This window comes from Bufo bufo, chromosome 5 (genome assembly GCF_905171765.1).
Source record: "Bufo bufo chromosome 5, aBufBuf1.1, whole genome shotgun sequence".
NCBI classification, from domain to species: Eukaryota; Metazoa; Chordata; class Amphibia; order Anura; family Bufonidae; genus Bufo; species Bufo bufo.
The window spans coordinates 64,362,707-64,383,958 of NC_053393.1; the positions used below are offsets into that span (position 1 = coordinate 64,362,707).

The following is a 21,252-nucleotide window of genomic DNA, read 5'->3' on the forward strand; positions in this document are numbered from 1 at the left end:
GAATTATGATGTTGGAGATAGAGAGTTGCTGGCCATCAAGTTGGCCTTTGAGGAATGGTATCACTGGTTGGAGGGGGCGTCGCACCCCGTTACAGTATATACAGATCATAAGAATTTGGCTTACCTGCAATCTGCCAAGCGTCTGAACCCTAGACAGGCCAGATGGTCACTATTTTTTACCAGGTTCAATTTTGTGGTTACCTTTCGCCCGGGGGTTAAGAACGTCAAGGCAGATGCCTTGTCTCGCAGCTTTCCTGGGGGAGGTGATTCAGAGGATCCTGCTCCGATTTTGGCTGATGGGGTGGTGGTCTCCGCTCTGTACCCTGAATTGGAGATGGAGGTGTTGGGAGCCCAGGAGGGGGCTCCTGGTTCTTGTCCCCCAGGGAGGTTGTTTGTTCCTGAAGGTCTGCAATATAAGGTATTTAAGGAACATCACGATACTGTCCTTGCTGGACATCCTGGTGGTAAGTCCACCTGTGACCTGGTGTCCCGGAGGTTCTGGTGGCCAGGGTTACGTAAGAGCATTGAGGATTACGTGGCAGCTTGTGGAACCTGTGCTTGGTCAAAGGTTGCTCATACTCGACCGGCTGGTTCACTTCTTCAATTGTCTATTCCGTCTCGTCCTTGGACGCACTTGTCTATGGACTTTATTACGGATCTGCCGAGTTCCTCCGGGAGAACATTAATTTTGGTAGTAGTTGACCGTTTCAGTAAAATGGCTCACTATATATCATTAACTAGTCTGCCTAACGCCAAGACTCTTGCGCAGATTTTTGTTGATAATATTGTGAAATTGCATGGTATTCCTTCGGATGTGGTTTCTGATAGGGGCACGCAGTTTGTCTCCAGGTTTTGGAGGGCGTTCTGTTCTCGGCTTGGCATTCAACTTTCGTTCTCTTCGGCTTTTCATCCGCAGTAGAATGGACAGACAGAGCGTACTAATCAAAACCTGGAGTCCTACTTGAGGTGCTTTGTGGCTGAGAATCAGGAGGACTGGTCCTCATTCTTGGAAAATAAGAATAGCACCGGCAGCATCTCACATCATCCAATCTTTATTGCGACCTTAAGACAAGTACAGCAGCAACGTTTCGGCTGAAGTTCAGCCTTTGTCAGGCTTGACAAAGGCTGAACTTCAGCCAAAACGTTGCTGCTGTACTTGTCTTAAGGTCGCAATAAAGATTGGATGATGTGAGATGCTGCCGGTGCCATTCTTATTTTCCACTTATTATATGGCCTGTTGGATCGTGGGTCAACGGTGAGGCTGTTGCATCGAATTGTTACATCGACCAAGGACCGTGTGGTGCTGCTTCTACCTATATTTATCACTGGTCCTCATTCTTGTCCCTAGCAGAATTTGCTTTGAATAACCATAGGCAGGAGTCCACGGGTAAGTTGCCATTTTTTGGCGCATACGGTTTTCATTCTCAGTTTGGTACCTTTTCTGGGACTAGTTCCTCTGGGATGCCAGAGGAGGAGAGATTTTCTTCTGCCTTGTCTTCTATCTGGTGGAGGATCCAAGTGAATTCGGAGAGAGGTGAGAGGTATAAGCGAATGGCTGACAAGAGACGTGTGACTGGTCCGGACCTGTGTGTGGGTGATTTGGTGTGGTTGTCTACCAAAAATATTAAACTGAGAGTGCCATCTTGGAAACTGGGTCCAAGATTTATTGGTCCGTACAAAATATCTGCGGTGATCAATCCAGTAGCGTTTCGGCTGGATCTTCCGCAGACTTCGAGGATCCATAATGTGTTCCACAGGTCTTTACTGAAAAAATACGTGAAACCGGTGGAACCATCGCCATTGCCTCCTCCTCCTGTTCTGGTCGATGGAAATTTGGAGTTCAAGATCTCCAGGGTTCTCGACTCTAGAGTTCTTCGGGGTTCCCTTCAGTACCTGGTACACTGGAGGGGATACGGCCCTGAGGAGAAGATGTGGGTTCCGGCGCCGGATGTCAGTGCCAGCCGACTGGTGAGGGCTTTTCACAGGTCCCATCCAGATAAGGTTGGTCCGAGGTGTCCGGAGGTCACCCGTAGAAGGGGGGGTACTGTCATGCCCTGCTCTGACTATGTGCTGAGGTCGGTGAGAATAGCAGCACGTGTTTAGTGTTTTGTTTTGGAGTCGTGCTAGATCCGCCTCCCTTCAGGTGCACTGGGTGGGGTCATTGGTTTAAATCTCACTCATCCCCAGTGTTCTGTGCGGGTTATAGAGATCAGTCTGGCCTTGGAAGCAAGGAAGGAAGGATTGTCTGTTCCAGCTCAGATAAGATAAGTTTGGTTTCTGTTTTTGTTGTTTGCTGTCTAGGCTGTTTGTGTGTCGTCTGTCCCCTCCAGGTTCTGAGGGAGCAGGCTGCCCCTATTCCCCTCTCACCATCTCAGGGATTCTAGGGTATTTTCAGCCCAGGCACGAGGACACATTATTCCTACCTTCAAGGTCTGAATGTGGGCTTAGCAGTGTAGGGAGAGAAGTCAGGGATTTGCTAGGAGGTGACCTTTCCCCAGCTTCTCGCCTAGATACTTGGTTGTTAGTTTATCTGTGTATCTGAGTTCCCGTCCGCCGTGACAGTGGCACAGTACATTGCACGGCGCACGCGCAGTGCTCTAAATTGGAAGTAAGAGAACCGACCAACCATCTTTTTCCATCTCCCGGTTCGTAAAATCTATTCCATACACCGGTCCCTGATAGGAGACGTAACAATGATTAAACTGATAAGAATAGTACTACTTAACACACCACTCATATAGGGTGGCACAGTACATTGCACGGCGCACGCGCAGTTCCCCAAATTGGAAGTAAGAGGACCGACCAACCATCTTTTTCCATCTCCCGGTTCCTAAAATCTATTCCATACACCGGCCCCTGATAGGGGACAAAACAGAGATTAAACTGGTAAGAACAGATTTTTTTAATAAAAAAAAAAAGAGGACAGCCTATGCGGAGCTGGGTATTTTTTGGCCGCATTACTGAACGCTCATGCACAATGGCTGTAGGCTCATGCGTCCTTTTGCGGAGGTGACAAACCTGGTCAGTCAAACCCAAGGCAACATCATCGACCTCATCCCATATGCGTTTTTTCTGGAGCGTGTCCTGCGAAGAGTGCTGGATCAGGCCGTAGATGAGCATGAAGAGGAAGAGTTGTGGTCACCATCACCACCAGAAGCAGCCTTGTCGTCGTCGATTGCTGGACCTGCGGCAACGCAGAGAGAGGAGTCTGAAGAAGAGGAGTCAGAGGAGGAAGGTGGCTTTGAGAAGGTAGAAGACCAACCACAGCAGGCGTCCCAGGGGGCTTGTTGTCACCTTTCGGGGACCCTTGGTTTTGTACATGGCTGGGTGGAGGAAGAGACCTTCAATGACGTCAGTGAGGACAAGGAACGGGACATGGCTAGCTTGGTATCCAACCTTGTGCAAATGGGGAGTTTGCGGTTGTGCAAATGGACTGTTTGCGGTTGTTTGCAGTGCGTTAAACGGGGAGTTTGGTCTGTCAGAGTTTGGTCTGTCACTGTGAAGCGGGCGTAACCCTTACACTACCTGATCGATACAACATCATACCTGATCGTATACACACACTGGATGTTTTAAAGTACGTTATTCCAAACAATTTAGGAATGTTAGGTAATTTATGCCCTTTATGGATTAAAACTTGACTCTGCGTCAACTACGTAATTTTCCATGGGAGTTTTGCCATGGATCCCCCTCCGGCATGCCACAGCCCAGGTGTTAGTCCCCTTGAAACAACTTTTCCATCACTATTGTGGCCAGAAAGAGTCCCTGTGGGTTTTAAAATTTGCCTGCCTATTGAAGTCTATGGCGGTTCGCCCGGTTCGCCCGTTCGCGAACATTTGCGGAAATTTGTGTTCGCGACATCTCTAGTTGGAATTTGCCAGACTGTGTCTGTTCTGACAGTACAGCGAAATTTTCTGAATGCATTTTGTAATAGAAACTGCATTTTGTATTGGGTGAATTAAGTTGTAACCACTGGCTGTTTATGTCGTGGGAAATATTAGGGCCCTCTAAAAACTTTAGAAATAAAAATGAACAGAATTCAACTAGTATGGAATTTCAGGTGCCACAAAATATAGTATGACGTATCTTACAAATTTGATGACAGGCTGGTGTTGAGGCTACATTTCATCTCAGTGGTGTCAACCACCATAACATTACAATCTGGGGTTCTGGCAATCCTACCCTGGGTACCACCAATACCATCTACAAAGGGGACTCCATGTTCCCGTTGCTAAACTGCAACTGGCGTCACGTTTACTTGCTCTAACAGCGGGACATATAATCGTAAAAACCTTTTAAAGGGTAAGGGATACCCCAAACGCTGAACTTGTCCGTTGCATGTGCGTGGTGGTGTCTGGTCACTTTGTGGGCCCCATTCTTTAGATAGAAGCGGATTCCAGAGGTGGACCCATACCTATTTGACATTGATGGCATATCCTAAGGAAATATTATCAATATCCCAGATAGGACAACACCTTTAATGGAGTTGTGCACCTTTGGGGATTTGGCAACCCCCCTCTTTGTCAGATCTGCGAAGAGAGCCATACTTACCTGCTTCCCGCCATTGGCTCCTGATTCCTTCTCTTCCAAGTCTTGGCTTCCCTTCTTGGCTCCCAGTATGTAAACTTCTGTTTTGACGCTGCTGCAGCCAATCGTTGGCCACAGAGATGACCTCCCCTTGTGTCACGTGACCAACTGGAGCAGGTCACCAAATTATAGTTTACAGCCTGGAAGCCGAGCGGAAAACCTGATGCCGGGAAGAACAGGAGTCGGGAGCCAATGCTGGGAAGCAGATAAGTATGTAAACCTTTGCAGGTCTGACAAACAGGAGGGAAGGGGTGCTTTTTTTCTTTCTTCTATTAGCCTATTTACTCCCCTTTGGCTCCACTTCACTGTTCAAACAAAGCCACTTGTGATTGAAGTTCCTTCTGTTCCAAATCTCTTTATGACATCAAAGTCTTTCTTGTCTTGCATCCAGACAGAAAGCACCTGAGCACTATATAGAGTGACTGATATAGATCCCATAGGGAGAATACACAGTCTCTGCAACATCCAAGGGGAAGAACGTATCAAAATATGCTGGATCTTATTTGTTTTTTATTTTTGTCCCTAAAAATTTGAAGCTTGCAATAAACCTCACCGTCGGCATGAAGGGATTAGAAAAAGCCTCCCTGGTCAGTGACAAATCAGCAAAGATGTATTCGCTAACTATCGACAGGTAACATGACTTTACTTATCTACTACTTAAATGACTAACATCAAAATATAAACACAAAAACACAAGAATTTTGGTGTCTATTTCATTTAAGAATCCATAGCGATTATGCAATCTACCATCTATTTTTGTGCACATGTTAAGATAACTTACTATATTATTATTTATTTTGTTACATTCAATATATTAGAATTTTAATTAATTTAAAAAATAAAAAGCTATTTTTAAACTGTTAATGTAATTTGATAATCATAAATCTGACTGTAAAATACCGCACGTTATATACATGCAATGTAAGTAAAACACGTTGATACAGACCAGGACCTGTTTATTCATTTAATTATTTTAAGCATTATGAAAAAAATTCCAGTCTACAATATATTTGTATGTTCAGTGTAGCTCCTCCAAGAAAACACCTCGTTACTGAGATCAGATTTCCTGTGACATTTTCAGTTCCACCATATATTAGGCATACTGACCATCTTCTGCCTATAGACTCCAGACAGACTCTGGAGCCCAGGAGCAGCCCCGCTCTCTCTTCTGCTGAGCCACCTGTGCCCCCCTCCCTTACTCCTGTAATGGTAAATTCAGTTGTATAGGAGTGAATAGTGAGACAATTTCTCCCTGTTGCACCATGGCTTTTAACAAAATATTCATCCAGATGGCACAAGGACAGTTGAAAATGGTGCAGGTTCAAAGTTTGCCCTATGGTAATCCCAGCCCTTCTTACATGTACCATTATGAAATAAAGGGAATGGAAAAATTGCCATAATCTAATATCTATACCATTCTCCACCTCTCCAAGTAGGAAAATAAAAATGGAGCAAGGAAACCCCTAATTACACGATAAGGGACAGGTGTTACCTCTCCAATAGCACCATGTACCATAGTGCACCACAAAATACCACCCAGCGGCGCCAAATAAATGCCACAGTGCAGCAAAAAATACCACCCAGCAGTGCCAAACACCACAGCTGACAGCAGCATTGTTACCCCTCACTGCTCCTCCCCCACAGACAGCAGTATTGTTACCCCTAACCACCCATCCCACACTGACAGAAGCATTGTTACCTCTAACTACTCATTCCCCACAGACAGCAGTATTGTTACCCCTAACCACTGATCCCCCACTGACAGCAGCATTGTTACCCCTAACTACTCCTCCCTCATGGACAGCAGCATTGTTACTCTAACCACCCATCCCCCACTGACAGCAGCATTGTTACTCCTAATCACTCATGAGGACTGGCAGCACTACTATACCCCTAACCACTCCTCCCAAACTGAAAGCAGCATTGTTACCCCTAACCACCCATCCCCCAGTATAAGCAGCATTATTAGCCCTAACTACTCCACCCCCACTGACAGCAGCATTGTTACCTTTCACTTGGGTGCTTCTCCCTCCAGAGTATCAGAATGGAAATGGTCAGCAACCATTTGTATTACTCAGGGTGTTCTCCATACTGGGGGTAGGGGCTAACTCAAATTTGGTGGATCTTCTGCGCAGATGGTTTGAACAGCCAGTGAGATAGGAAGGTGTCAGCGTATAAGTCCCTTAGGGCTATGCATTAGCTTGCAGCCTGTACACAGCAATGCAACTGTACTTGGAGCATTATTGTATGTCCAAATGCCACTTTAACAGTGTGGTGTAATTTGACACAGCAAAGCCGCACGTACAGTTCCTTGAGCAGGTACTTGGTGCTTTTTCTTATTTCCTGGTCCACTCCAGAACTGGATCCTACAGATACGATACTCCTGGGGTCATCGCTGCAAACCTCTCCTTCGTGCTGCCGCCAGTCTCCACCATGAGCCAGTCCATTCCTTTCCAGATTTAGCAGAGATGATTCCTTGTGGTTTCCCGCAGCACCAAGCACAGCCTCCGTCTGCTCACTTCCTGCTTCTAAAGGAACCTCCTCCCCTTATACAGGGAGAGTGTGATGCCATAAGTCATTTGCTAAGTGCAGTGTCAAACCTGTATATTCAGTTTGCTAACATACTTGTAAGGGTCCAAAACAGCCCATAAATTAGCTATTTTCCAACTTTGCAAACTAAATAAGTTATTAGTATTCCTCTGATAGACAGCATCAATGTAGACTTTTATCATCTTATCCTTTGCTGCCAAAGTGAGAAGTTGCAGTAATTATATAATTTACAACATAGCAGAGTAATACATTTAAGGTCCCTTGTCCCACATCCTCACATGAGTGCTGTACTCACCCCTCCTCCCTGGTCTCCTCTAGGCCACGCTGCACTGTTAAGGATGTAGTGGGCGCACTATGACCTGACGCTGCAGGTAGTAAGGTGGCAATGCAGTGTGGGAAGCAGAAGACCAGGCAGACATCAGGTCACACAGTGGAGGGTCAGAGTGAGGAAACAAGCAAAGTTTAGTAAATGGGCAGACAAACAGAACAGCACACCTTCACAGGAACTAGCAAGCTAGATAACCTATTGCTCAGGCAGAGAATGAGACAAATAGCATGGCATATATAACAGAAGCTGATTAACACATTTCAAACAGCCCGGCAGCTGCATGCAGAACCAAATGAGGGGTTAACCTTTGCAATACTGCAGAATGATGTGAGGGTCAATAAAGAATATCAGAATACATTTTCCCCAAAAGACACAAAAGGGACAGGTGCCTGGACTGCTACCTGAGTGCCAGACCTGTGACAGACACAGGGTGAGTGGAGTGGCTCCTGTGTCCATCTGCAGTACAGGCCACTGTCACACATTTAGGCCCCGGCACCCAGACAGAGGAGAGAGGTCCCGTAACAGAGAATGTGGCCTTATGTCAGCGCAGAATCAGTCTTCATGTCATAGCAGAGAATCAGGCTTCACGTCACCCACCACTGGAACAGGCCACTGTCACATATTTAGGCCCAGGCAGAGGAGAGAGGTCCCGTAACAGAGAATCTGGCCTTATGTCAGCACAGAATCAGTCTTCATGTCATAGCAGAGAATCAGGCTTCACGTCACCCACCACTGGAACAGGCCACTGTCACACATTTAGGCCCCGGCACCCAGACAGAGGAGAGAGGTCCCGTACCAGAGAATCAGGCCTTATGTCAGCGCAGAATCAGTCATGTCATAGCAGAGAATCAGGCTTCACGTCACCCACCACTGGAACAGGCCACTGTCACATATTTAGGCCCAGGCACCCAGGCAGAGGAGAGAGGTCCCGTAACAGAGAATCTGGCCTTATGTCAGCACAGAATCAGTCTTCATGTCATAGCAGAGAATCAGGCTTCACGTCACCCACCACTGGAACAGGCCACTGTCACACATTTAGGCCCCGGCACCCAGACAGAGGAGAGGTTCATTCAACTTTGGGTTGCCCCGCAATATAATGGTAAAATGAAAATAAAAATAGGATTAAATGAGGAAGTGCCCTGGAGTAGAATAATATATTGTTAAGGGGAGGTAGTTAATATCTAATCTGCACAAGGGATGGACAGGTCCTGTGGGATACATGCCTGGTTCATTTTTATGAACGTCAGCTTGTCCACATTGGCTGTAGACAGGCGGCTGCGTTTGTCTGTAATGACGCCCCCTGCCATGCTAAATACACGTTCAGACAAAACGCTGGCCGCCGGGCAGGCCAGCACCTCCAAGGCATAAAAGGCTAGCTCTGGCCACGTGGACAATTTGGAGACCCAGAAGTTGAATGGGGCCGAACCATCAGTCAGTACGTGGAGGGGTGTGCACAGGTACTGTTCCACCATGTTAGTGAAATGTTGCCTCCTGCTAACACGTTCCGTATCAGGTGGTGGTGCAGTTAGCTGTGGCGTGGTGACAAAACTTTTCCACATCTCTGCCATGCTAACCCTGCCCTCAGAGGAGCTGACCGTGACACAGCTCCGTTGGCGACCTCTTGCTCCTCCTCTGCCTTCGCCTTGGGCTTCCACTGGTTCCCCTGTGACATTTGGGAATGCTCTCAGTAGCGCGTCTACCAACGTGCGCTTGTACTCGCGCATCTTCCTATCACGCTCCAGTGTAGGAAGTAAGGTGGGCACATTGTCTTTGTACCGGGGATCCAGCAGGGTGGCAACCCAGTGGTCCGCACACGTTAAAATGTGGGCAACTCTGCTGTCGTTGCGCAGGCACTGCAGCATGTAGTCGCTCATGTGTGCCAGGCTGCCCAGAGGTAAGGACAAGCTGTCCTCTGTGGGAGGCGTATCGTCATCGTCCTGTGTTTCCCCCTAGCCACGCACCTGTGATGGGCCCGAGCTGCTTTGGGTGTCACTCCGCTGTGAACATGCTTCATCCTCATCCTCCTCCACCTCCTCCTCATCCTCGTCCTCCTCGTCCTCCAGTAGTGGGCCCTGTCTGGCCACATTTGTACCTGGCCTCTGCTGTTGCAAAAAACCTCCCTCTGAGTCACTTCGAAGAGACTGGCTTGAAAGTGCTAAAAATGACCCCTCTTCCTCCTCTTCCTCCTGGGCCACCTCCTCTTCCATCATCGCCCTAAGTGTTTTCTCAAGGAGACATAGAAGTGGTATTGTAACGCTGATAACGGCGTCATCGCCACTGGCCATGTTGGTGGAGTACTCGAAACAGCGCAACAGGGCACACAGGTCTCGCATGGAGGCCCAGTCATTGGTGGTGAAGTGGGGCTGATCCGCAGTGCGACAGACCCGTGCGTGCTGCAGCTGAAACTCCACTATGGCCTGCTGCTGCTCGCACAGTCTGTCCAGCATATGCAAGGTGGAGTTCCACCTGGTGGGCACGTCGCATATGAGGCGGTGAGCGGGAAGGCCGAAGTTACGCTGTAGCGCAGACAGGCGGGCAGCAGCAGGGTGTGAACGCCGGAAGCGTGAACAGACGGCCGCACTTTATGCAGTAGCTCTGACATGTCGGGGTAGTTGCGAATGAACTTCTGCACCACCAAATTCAGCACATGCGCCAGGCAAGGGATGTGCGTCAAACCGGCTAGTCCCAGAGCTGCAACGAGATTTCGCCCATTATCGCACACCACCAGGCCGGGCTTGAGGCTCACCGGCAGCAACCACTCGTCGGTCTGTTGTTCTATACCCCGCCACAACTCCTGTGCGGTGTTGGGCCTGTCCCCCAAACATATGAGTTTCAGAACGGCCTGCTGACGTTTACCCCGGGCTGTGCTGAAGTTGGTGGTGAAGGTGTGTGGCTGACTGGATGAGCAGGTGGAAGAAGAGGAGGAGGAAGCTGAGTAGGAGGAGGAGGAGACAGGAGGCAAAGAATGTTGCCCTGCGATCCTTGGCGGCGGAAGGACGTGCGCCAAACAGCTCTCCGCCTGGGGCCCAGCCGCCACTACATTTACCCAGTGTGCAGTTAGGGAGATATAGCGTCCCTGGCCGTGCTTACTGGTCCACGTATCTGTGGTTAGGTGGACCTTGCCACAGATGGCTTTGCGCAGTGCACACTTGATTTTATGGGACACTTGGTTGTGCAGGGAAGGCACAGCTCTCTTGGAGAAGTAGTGCCGGCTGGGAACAACATACTGTGGGACAGCAAGCGACATGAGCTGTTTGAAGCTGTGTGTGTCCACCAGCCTAAATGACAGCATTTCATAGGCCAGTAGTTTAGAAATACTGGCATTCAGGGCCAGGGATCGAGGGTGGCTAGGTGGGAATTTACGCTTTCTCTCAAATGTTTGTGAGATGGAGAGCTGAACGCTGCCGTGTGACATGGTTGAGATGCTTGGTGACGCAGGTGGTGGTGTTGGTGGTACATCCCATGTTTGCTGGGCGGCAGGTACCAACGTTCCTCCAGAGGCGGAGGAAGAGGCCGAGGCAGCGGCAGCAGCAGCAGAAGAGGCCGAGGCGGCGGCAGCCGCAGAAGAGGCCGAGGCGGCAGCAGCAGAAGAGGTAGCAGGGGGAGCCTGAGTGACTTCCTTGTTTTTAAGGTGTTTACTCCACTGCAGTTCATGCTTTGCATGCAGGTGCCTGGTCATGCAGGTTGTGCTAAGGTTCAGAACGTTAATGCCTCGCTTCAGGCTCTGATGGCACAGCGTGCAAACCACTCGGGTCTTGTCGTCAGCACATTGTTTGAAGAAGTGCCATGCCAGGGAACTCCTTGAAGCTGCCTTTGGGGTGCTCGGTCCCAGATGGCGGCGGTCAGTAGCAGGCGGAGTCTCTTGGCGGCGGGTGTTCTGATTTTGCCCACTGCTCCCTCTTTTGCTACGCTGTTGGTTCGGTCTCACCACTGCCTCTTCCTCCGAACTGTGAAAGTCAGTGGCACAACCTTCATTCCATGTGGGGTCTAGGACCTCATCGTCCCCTGCATCGTCTTCCACCCAGTCTTGATCCCTGACCTCCTGTTCAGTCTGCACACTGCAGAAAGACGCAGCAGTTGGCACCTGTGTTTCGTCATCATCAGAGACGTGCTGAGGTGGTATTCCCATGTCCTCAGCATCAGGAAAAATAAGTGGTTGTGCGTTAGTGCATTCTATCTCTTCCACCCCTGGGGAAGGGCTAGGTGGATGCCCTTGGGAAACCCTGGCAGCAGAGTCTTCAAACAGCATAAGAGACTGCTGCATAACTTGAGGCTCAGACAGTTTCCCTGATATGCATGGGGGTGATGTGACAGACTGATGGGCTTGGTTTTCATGCGCCATCTGTGCGCTTTCTGCAGAAGACTGGGTGGGAGATAATGTGAACGTGCTGGATCCACTGTCGGCCACCCAATTGACTAATGCCTGTACCTGCTCAGGCCTTACCATCCTTAGAACGGCATTGGGCCCCACCAAATATCGCTGTAAATTCTGCTGGCTACTGGGACCTGAGGTAGTTGGTTCACTAGGACGTGTGGCTGTGGCAGAACGGCCACGTCCTCTCCCAGCACCAGAGGGTCCACTAACACCACCACGACCATGTCCACATCCGCGTCCCTTATTAGATGTTTTCCTCATTGTTCCCGTTCACCAGAATTTTGAAAATAGCAAATTTGGGAATAGTTTTTCAACCCAGAACAAAAACTGTGCTTTTAGGGTCACTACAAATAATTTGACCAGCTAAAACAGTACAGATTTGGTTGAATAGAAATGTGAGGCCTATTTTTTTTGCGCCGTGTGACAGGTATACGTTTAATCACAGAATTAGACTTGTATCTGCACGGTAGCGTGTGTGTTAAGTTTTTCTGAATGACACTATCAGCACCTTGAATCTAAGATATCCTTTTTGGGATAGATTTAAAGTAGGCCTGATATATATAGCATAAAATACTTATTTTGAGAATGGCAAATTTTGGAATAGTTTTTCAACCCAGAACAAAAACTGTGCTTTTACGGTCACTACAAATAATTTGACCAGCTAAAACAGTACAGATTTGGTTGAATTGAAATGTGAGGCCTATTTTTTTTGCGCTGTGTGACAGGTATACGTTTAATCACAGAATTAGACTTGTATCTGCACGGTAGCGTGTGTGTTAAGTTTTTCTGAATGACACTATCAGCACCTTGAATCTAAGATATCCTTTTTGGGATCGATTTAAAGTAGGCCTGATATATATAGCATAAACTACTTATTTTGAGAATTGCAAATTTTGGAATAGTTTTTCAACCCAGAACAAAAACTGTGCTTTTACGGTCACTACAAATAATTTGACCAGCTAAAACAGTACAGATTTGGTTGAATAGAAATGTGAGGCCTATTTTTTTTGCGCTGTGTGACAGGTATACGTTTAATCACAGAATTAGACTTGTATCTGCACGGTAGCGTGTGTGTTAAGTTTTTCTGAATGACACTATCAGCACCTTGAATCTAAGATATCCTTTTTGGGATAGATTTAAAGTAGGCCTGATATAGCAGAAACTACTTATTTTGCGAATGGCAAATTTGGGAATAGTTTTTCAACCCAGAACAAAAACTGTGCTTTTACGGTCACTACAAATAACTTGACCAGCTAAAACAGTACTGATTTGGAGGAATATAAATGTCAGGTCTATTTTTTAGGCGCTGGGTGACAGGCTCAACTTGCCCCTGATGTATTATATGGCCAAAAAATAACCACACTATTGATGGTTAAATGCACTTGGGGGACACAGGCTCAGCCTGCACCTGATGTAGTATATGGCCAAAAATTAACCACACTGTTGGTGGTTAAATGCACTTGGGTGACACAGGCTCAGCCTGCACCTGATGTAGTATATGGCCAAAAATTAACCACACTGTTGATGGTTAAATGCACTTGGGTGACACAGGCTCAGCCTGCACCTGATGTAGTATATGGCCAAAAAATAACCACACTGTTGATGGTTAAATGCACTTGGGTGACACAGGCTCAGCCTGCACCTGATGTAGTATATGGCCAAAGAATAACCACACTGTTGATGGTTAAATGCACTTCGGTGACACAGGCTCAGCCTGCAGCTGATGTAGGATATAGCAAAAAATAACCACACTATTGATGGTTAAAAGCACTTGGTGGTAGCTTGTGCTGGCGCACCACAAGCCACAAAATGGCCGTAGATCACCCCAGAAAAAAAGTAATATAAAAACGCTCTGGGCAGCCTAAAAAAAGTGAGCAATTCGATATTAGCACTTCAATGATCCACAGCTGGAGATTGATCACAGAATGAAGTCTTTTAGGAGTTAATCTGCCTAATCTCGCCCTAACGTCGCAGCAGCAACCTCTCCCTATGCTTGAATCAGCAGAGTGACATGCAGCGCTACGTGACCCAAGCTTATATAGAGGCTGGGTCACATGCTGCACTGGCCAATCACAGCCATGCCAATAGTAGGCAAGGCTGTGATGGCCTCTTGGGGCAAGTAGTATGACGCTTGTTGATTGGCTGCTTTGCAGCCTTTCAAAAAGCGCCAAGAAAGCGCCGAACACCGAACCTGAACCCAGACTTTTACGAAAATGTTCGGGTACGTGTCACGGACACCCCAAAATTCGGTACGAACCCGAACTATACAGTTCGGGTTCGCTCATCCCTAATTTCTACTGGTGTGATTTATCAGTTGCCCCCCAAAAAAACAGATTGAAGTAGGGGTGCTATATACCAATAATATACTTTCTATATAGTGCATTTACAGTGGGATGCGAAAGTTTGGGCAACCTTGTTAATCGTCATGATTTTCCTGTATAAATCGTTGGTTGTTACGATAAAAAATGTCAGTTAAATATATCATATAGGAGACACACACAGTGATATTTGAGACGTGTAATGAAGTTTATTGGATTTACAGAAAGTGTGCTATAATTGTTTAAACAAAATTAGGCAGGTGAATAAATTTGGGCACCACAAAAAAGAAATGAAATCAATATTTAGTAGATCCTCCTTTTGCAGAAATGACAGCCTCTAAACGCCTCCTGTAGGTTCCAATGAGAGTCTGGATTCTGGTTGAAGGTATTTTGGACCATTCCTCTTTACAAAACATCTTTAGTTCATTCAGGTTTGATGGCTTCAGAACATGGACAGCTCTCTTTAAGTCACACCACAGATTTTCAATTATATTCAGGTCTGGGGACTGAGATGGCCATTCCAGAACGTTGTACTTGTTCCTCTGCATAAATGCCTTAGTGGATTTTGAGCAGTGTTTAGGGTCGTTGTCTTGTTGAAAGATCCAGCCCTGGCGCAGCTTCAGCTTTGTCACTGATTCCTGGACATTGGTCTCCAGAATCTGCTGATACTGAGTGGAATCCATGCGTCCCTCAACTTTGACAAGATTCCCAGTCCCTGCACTGGCCACACAACCCCACAGCATGATGGAACCAATACCATATTTTACTGTAGGTAGCAGGTGTTTTTCTTGGAATGCTGTGTTCTTTTTTCCTCCATGCATAACGCCCCTTGTTATGGCCAAATAACTCAATTTTAGTTTCATCAGTCCACAGCACCTTATTCCAAAATGAAGCTGGCTTGTCCAAATGTGCTTTAGCCCACCTCAAGCGGCACTTTTTGTGCTGTGGGCGGAGAAAAGGCTTCCTCTGCATCACTCTCGCATACAGCATCTCCTTGTGTAAAGTGCGCCGAATGGTTGAACGATGCACAGTGACTCCATCTGCAGCAAGATTATGTTGTAGGTCTTTGGTGCTGGTCTGTGGGTTGACTCTGACTGTTCTCACCGTTCGTCGCTTCTGTCTATCCGAGATCTTTCTTGGTCTGCCACTTCGAGCCTTAACTTGAACTGAGCCTGTGGTCTTCCATTTCCTCAATATGTTCCTAACTGTAGAAACAGGCAGCTGAAATCTCTGAGACAGCTTTCTGTATCCTTCCCCTAAACCGTGATGGTGAACAATCTTTGTCTTCAGGTCATTTGAGAGTTGTTTTGAGACCCCCATGTTGCTACTCTTCAGAGAAAATTAAAAGAGGAGGGAAACTTACAATTGACCCCCTTAAATACTCTTTCTCATAATTGGATTCACCTGTGTATGTAGGTCAGGGGCCACTGAGCTTACCAAGCCAATTTGAGTTCCAATAATTAGTTCTAAAGGTTTTGGAATCAATAAAATGACAATAGTGCCCACATTTATGCACCTGCCTAATTTTGTTTAAACAATTATAGCACACTTTCTGTAAATCCAATAAACTTCATTTCACTTCTCCAATATCACTGTGTGTGTCTCCTATATGATATATTTAACTGACTTTTTTTATCGTAACCACGAACGATTTATACAGGAAAATCATGACGATTAACAAGGTTGCCCAAACTTTTGCATCCCACTGTAGGTAGTGCAGCATTCAGCGCACCAGGGGGCACAGCGCAGCGCACTCGCCTAGCTCACAACAGTGTAGACTACCTCACATTTAAAAAAATTAATGAGGCATGGATCTCGGAGGAATTCAACACATGTGACGAGTCGACCACGTGTATGTCACGGGATGCTGGGGCGCTCGCTCTCCTCAGTACCGCCAGCGTCCCGTTTCTGTGCAGGAGCGAGGACGCGCACTGCGTCCTCGTCTTCTTGGTGATAGGGGGCGGGACAGACCGGCCTCGAATGTCTCCTCCGTCCGCGCGGCCGGCGTCCTCAGTTTCCCCAGCAACCTGGGGAGGTCTGAGCGCCGAGCTGGGCACTCGGTGCTCAGCTGTTCTTCCTAGTGCCGGTCATGTGGCGCTGGCCACGTCACATGACCCCAGCTAGCCAGTATTTAACAGGCAGCCTGCTGGCCACAGGTTGCCTGTTAATTTAGGTTTCTGGCGATTGTTTGATTCCTGTATGCTTACCTGATCCTGTTCCCTGACGATCCTTTGCCTGCTCCTCCTGTACTGCGCATCCCTCCTGGTATTCTGACCTCGGCTTCCACTTGACTATTCTTTGCGGACTCCTGTTGTACTTCACTACTCTCCTGGTATTTGACCCCGGCTTTTCCTGACTATTCTTTGCTTATCCGTCTGTGCTACGCTGCTCTCTTGGTATTTACCCGGTCCGTTCACTATCCATTATTTGTCTTGTCTGTTCTCCCAACGTGTATCCTAAGTTAGGGACTGCTGTCCAGTTGTCCCCTGTCATCAGGACTCGTGAGGCAAGTAGGCAGGGCCAGGGGTGAGGGTGGAGCGCAGTGGTCACTATCCTCCCCCCTGTGTGTGTGTGTACGTGACCGTTATAGTGTAATTGAATTTTCTCATGACAGCCCACAAATATCCGCCACCACCCAGAACAAATAATGGTCACTGTCTTAGGTAAATACAGCGGCATAAAAGGCCTTCTATGTCCGTTGAATGCCTAATTTTTGGGGCCTGCACTGGCCGACAGTTCCATATTTATCCTGTGACCGCCTAATGCACCTCCAGCAACAGAATCCTACAAAGTTGTGTGCTGTCAGGTGAACGCCTATTGGCTAATTTTTGGGGCCTGTACTGGAGTGGCAAATTCTCACAACAATACTTAGTGCACCAATCACTAATATCTCATGAGACCTTATAAAATGTGAAGTTGTGTGTACCATGAAAAAAAAAATGCATCACTAGGGATTTTAACAATGGCGCTTTTTTAAAGACTCGATCTGCATATACAGCGATTGTTATAACATGCATGTGAAATGTAATCAAATACACTGCTTTAATGTCAAATTACTTACGGTGAGAAGTTCTTCCTCAACGTTGCGGAAATTGTTGCCAACAATCTATTCTGATCGCATCCAACTTCGGTCTGGTGGAAACCAGTTGCTGCCTATTTTGCGCATGTGCATACGCGAAAATTACATTGCTGACATTTCGCGAAAAAAAATATTAATAGAGATCGCAAATTCGAATAATACATCTGGTATGTCACTGTCCATGTTGTGGGACTATTTCTGCACTTCTAGTAAGTATTTGGTGGCTGCAAATATGACCTGAAGGTTTTTCAGGTACGCCTACCATTCAAGTTTATGGGGCCCGCTGCGAACACACGGTTCGCGAATATTTGAACGCGCATTCGTGTTCGCGAACCGTCCCGGCCAATGTTCGTCCATCACTATTTGTGGACCCAATATTTTTTCTTGCTTAATTTTATAATATAGCTTTATAATGTTCGGAGCTCCGTTTTACTGATACAGAACTTTTAATGCTCTGCATTGACAAAAGTTTAGGGGGTTGTCTGGGATTAAATTATTTTTTTAAATGCACGGTATGTGATAAACGTAAAAAATAAGTTATATTCGCTTGTTAGAGAGCACCTGTCAACAGGATCAACCCTATTAGACCATACAGCCTTGTAGGGGTGACTCTGCTGTATAAATTGATATCTGTCTTGTGAAAATCGCTTGAGGCCGGGCCAGCACTGAAAAGCTGAGGAGTTGAGGTGTGAGCAAGGCTCGGGCCCGCCCTTTTGTGCACTAAAGGCCTCGTTTGCATAAATAATAAGAGTCTTTTTTTCTCAGAAATGCCACAACCGATTTTCCCAATGCAAGTATTTTAAAGGGGTTTTCCGAGTGTTTTACACTGATGACCTATCCTCATCAGTATCTGATTGGTGGGAGTCTGACTCCCGGCGGTGGGGGGCAAGGATGCCTGGAGTCAGGCCCTCACCAATCAGGTACTGATGACTTATCCTGAGGATAGGTCAGCAGGCTTAACCCTTCCAGACAGTTGGCTTCATTTAAAATGGCTGATCCTATGAACTGGTACTCTTCTAAATCCCCCTGCTGCTCCAGTGCTGCCACTGGTTTCCATTTACTTCCTGGTGGCAACGAAGGGCCGTACATGCAGATGTGAATACTGCCACCAATCATTAATCTTAACTGGGGTGTCTGCATACAGTATATTTAGCAGGAGACCACTGAGGCCAGTGACTGGCTGCAGCAGTCACATGCATATGTATGGTACATCATCACTGTAGGACAAGTGAACAAACAAGATTTAGCAGGTAATTATAGCTTTTTATTTTATCATACCATACTCCCTGCTGTTTCTTTTTCTTTCTTTTTTTTATTCTGAATAACCCCTTTAAAATATGTTTAATTATTATGAGGTTAACTTTGTAACAGTATGCATTAAGCTCATAGCTCCCCCTAGTGGAGGATACAGGGAGCCATATTTTACCTCTATGGAGGGAATTTATTAAGACTAGCCTTTTTTTTTTACACCAGACTTAACAAAAAATACAATGGTCCAAGGTGCCCCAAAATTATTAAGAGGAGCAAGGAGCTGGTGAAGATTTCTGTTGTAATGTACGCCAATTTTGTTCAATTGGTTAGGTACTGCCATGTAGCTCCCCTCTCACCCACCCACACTTTTTTTTTTTTTTTTTAGAAAAGTGCTAAATGCAACATACTTTAGAGGAAAGTACAAAACACAACTTGCGCCAAAATATGCATCTTTTCTAAGCTGATGCTTTACTAAATTCCCTCCTCTTATATCTATGCAACAGATTTTGATTTCAATATCATAAAAATTAAAACAATTACTACAAAATATATTAAGTCACTAATAAGGCTACTTTCACACTTGCGTTTTGGACGGATCCGTCATGGATCTACAAAAACGGATCAGTTACAATAATGCAACCACATGCCTCCGTCATGAACAGATCTGTTTGTATTATCTGTAACATAGCCAAGACGGATCCGTCTTGAACTCCATTGAAAGTCAACGGGTCCGTCACCATTGACTTACATTGTGTGCCAGGACGGATCCGTTTGGCTCAGTTTCGTGCGGCAGGCAGCGTTTTGGTGTCCGCTTCCAGAGCGGAATGGAGACTGATCGGAGGCAAACTGAGGCATTCTGAGCGGATCCTTTTCCTTTCAGAATGCATTAGGGCAAAACTGATCCGTTTTGGACCGCTAGTGAGAGCCCTGAACGGATCTCACAAACGGAAAACCAAAATGCGAGTGTGAAAGTAGCCTTACTCAAAGTGTTGGATCTTTTTTAAGTATGCAAAAAGATGGTAATGAGGGGTGGACATTCACTTTTTACTCTGCATAATGCAGGTCTTTGTCTAACTGGTATAATCAGTTTACATCATTTTGTAATGTTTTTTCATTCTTAATTGAAGGGAAATAGTTGTGTGCTTTTTCAAAAACATAAAGCAGGCATCATTCTTGTTTACATATCCGTATTTCTTAATGAGAGACTCTGCCACACAGAGAAGTGTCGGAATGTTAATTATCGAAGCTGATTGCCTAGTTATTGTTCCGGATTGTGATTTATATAAAGCTTTTTAAATCCCAACCTTCCCTTTGGAAAGTTGCCCAGGAATTTTGGTATCAAAGAAGACCACTTCCATTACTATAAATGGCTTTTGTCAAAGGATTATTCTCAATTCCATCCATAAAGTGCTTTTAAAGGGTTATTAAGAGGGTCAGAAAAACAGCCATTTAGATCATGTTCAGGAACAACACATGCAAATTAGCTCTCTTTCCAAAAAAGAAAAGAAAGCTGGTCTTCTGATGCCACCAGATGTAAGGTAACTATCCTATAAGTCAGGGTTCCTCAACTCCAGTCCTCAGTTGTCCACCTATTGGTCATGTTTTCAGGATTTCCTTAGTATTAAACATGTGATATAAGTAGTTTCAGTGCATCAGGACTTACCGCAGGTATTCATTCTATGGCATACTCTCAAATCATGACCAGTAGGTGGGCCCTAAGGACTGGAGTGGAGGAACACTGCTATAAGTCAATGCTCGACCTTTTAAATGAGAACTAAAAGCAGAATCCAAAAACAAACAAACAAAAAAACTAAATAATCAGAAATGTAACATAATCATTATATATATTTGTTATTTGCTCCTGTTTCATTAGATATCACAATTTCAGCCCATGAAAAATACTATAAAAAAGCAGTGCAGTGTTCTCTGTGGTTGCAGCTATGTCTGCTACCCCTTCTTCTCCCCCTCTCACGCTAGTGCACAAGAGCCAAGAAGTATAGGAGGAGGGGCTGGGTTTAGTCTGGATAACTTTTGTCTACACAGCGAGAGTGGCCATTTTCTTGGAAAAAAATCTCCTAGTTATTAATAGTACAAAATAGATTTGGTGTCAACCATGTGGAACTATAATAGAGTACAGAATACTAAAACTAGTATGCCCTTTCTCACTCTCACATCATGCCACAGCTAGGCAGATTAGCTTTTCAGATTCCTAGGAAAGCTGGGTTTCCACCATGTGGAAGTGTAATAGACTAGAGATTACTATATCTAACAAGATAAATCCCCCTCCTCGCTCCTAAATAGTGTCACGGCTAGGTAGATTTGCCTTTCAAGGGGTTATCCAATTTCTGAAACAGCCCCCACACGTGCCAGGCCCCTCACAGGTAATATACTTACCCCGCTCCCGGCACCACTCCTGGTCCCCGCACCGCCGGTGCTGCTTCTCCCTGTACACGGATGAAAACATCCAGTTTTGGGGGAAAGCAGCCAATGGCAGACAGGGACGCGCCTCCCTAGCGTCACCCACGAAGCTAGGGAGGCTCGTCCCCATCCCTGCCTGCCATTGGCTTCTGCCCCCCGACACCGGATGTTTTCATCCTTGTACAGGGGGAAGCAGCAGCGGCGGTGCGTGGACCTGGAGCGACGCCAGGAGCAGGGAACGGGGTAAGTATATTACCTGTGAGGGGCCCAGGACATGGGGGGGCTGTTTCAGAAATTGGATAACCCCTTTTAGATTTCTGGGAAAGGTGGGTTACTACCATATAGA

General features: G+C 46.4%; 1 protein-coding gene across 2 annotated transcripts in view; it reads left to right on the forward strand.

The window, feature by feature from the left end:
* Positions 1-4,985: 4,985 nt before the first annotated feature.
* SLC30A8 (solute carrier family 30 member 8) overlaps positions 4,986-21,252 on the forward strand; it is a 103,872-nt gene continuing 87,605 nt past the window's right edge. For both annotated transcript variants that reach the window (XM_040432376.1, XM_040432377.1), the window contains exon 1: positions 4,986-5,218. In XM_040432376.1, coding sequence (XP_040288310.1) covers positions 5,148-5,218 — 71 coding nt within the window. In that variant the 5' untranslated portion in view covers positions 4,986-5,147. The remainder of the gene's footprint in view (positions 5,219-21,252) is intronic.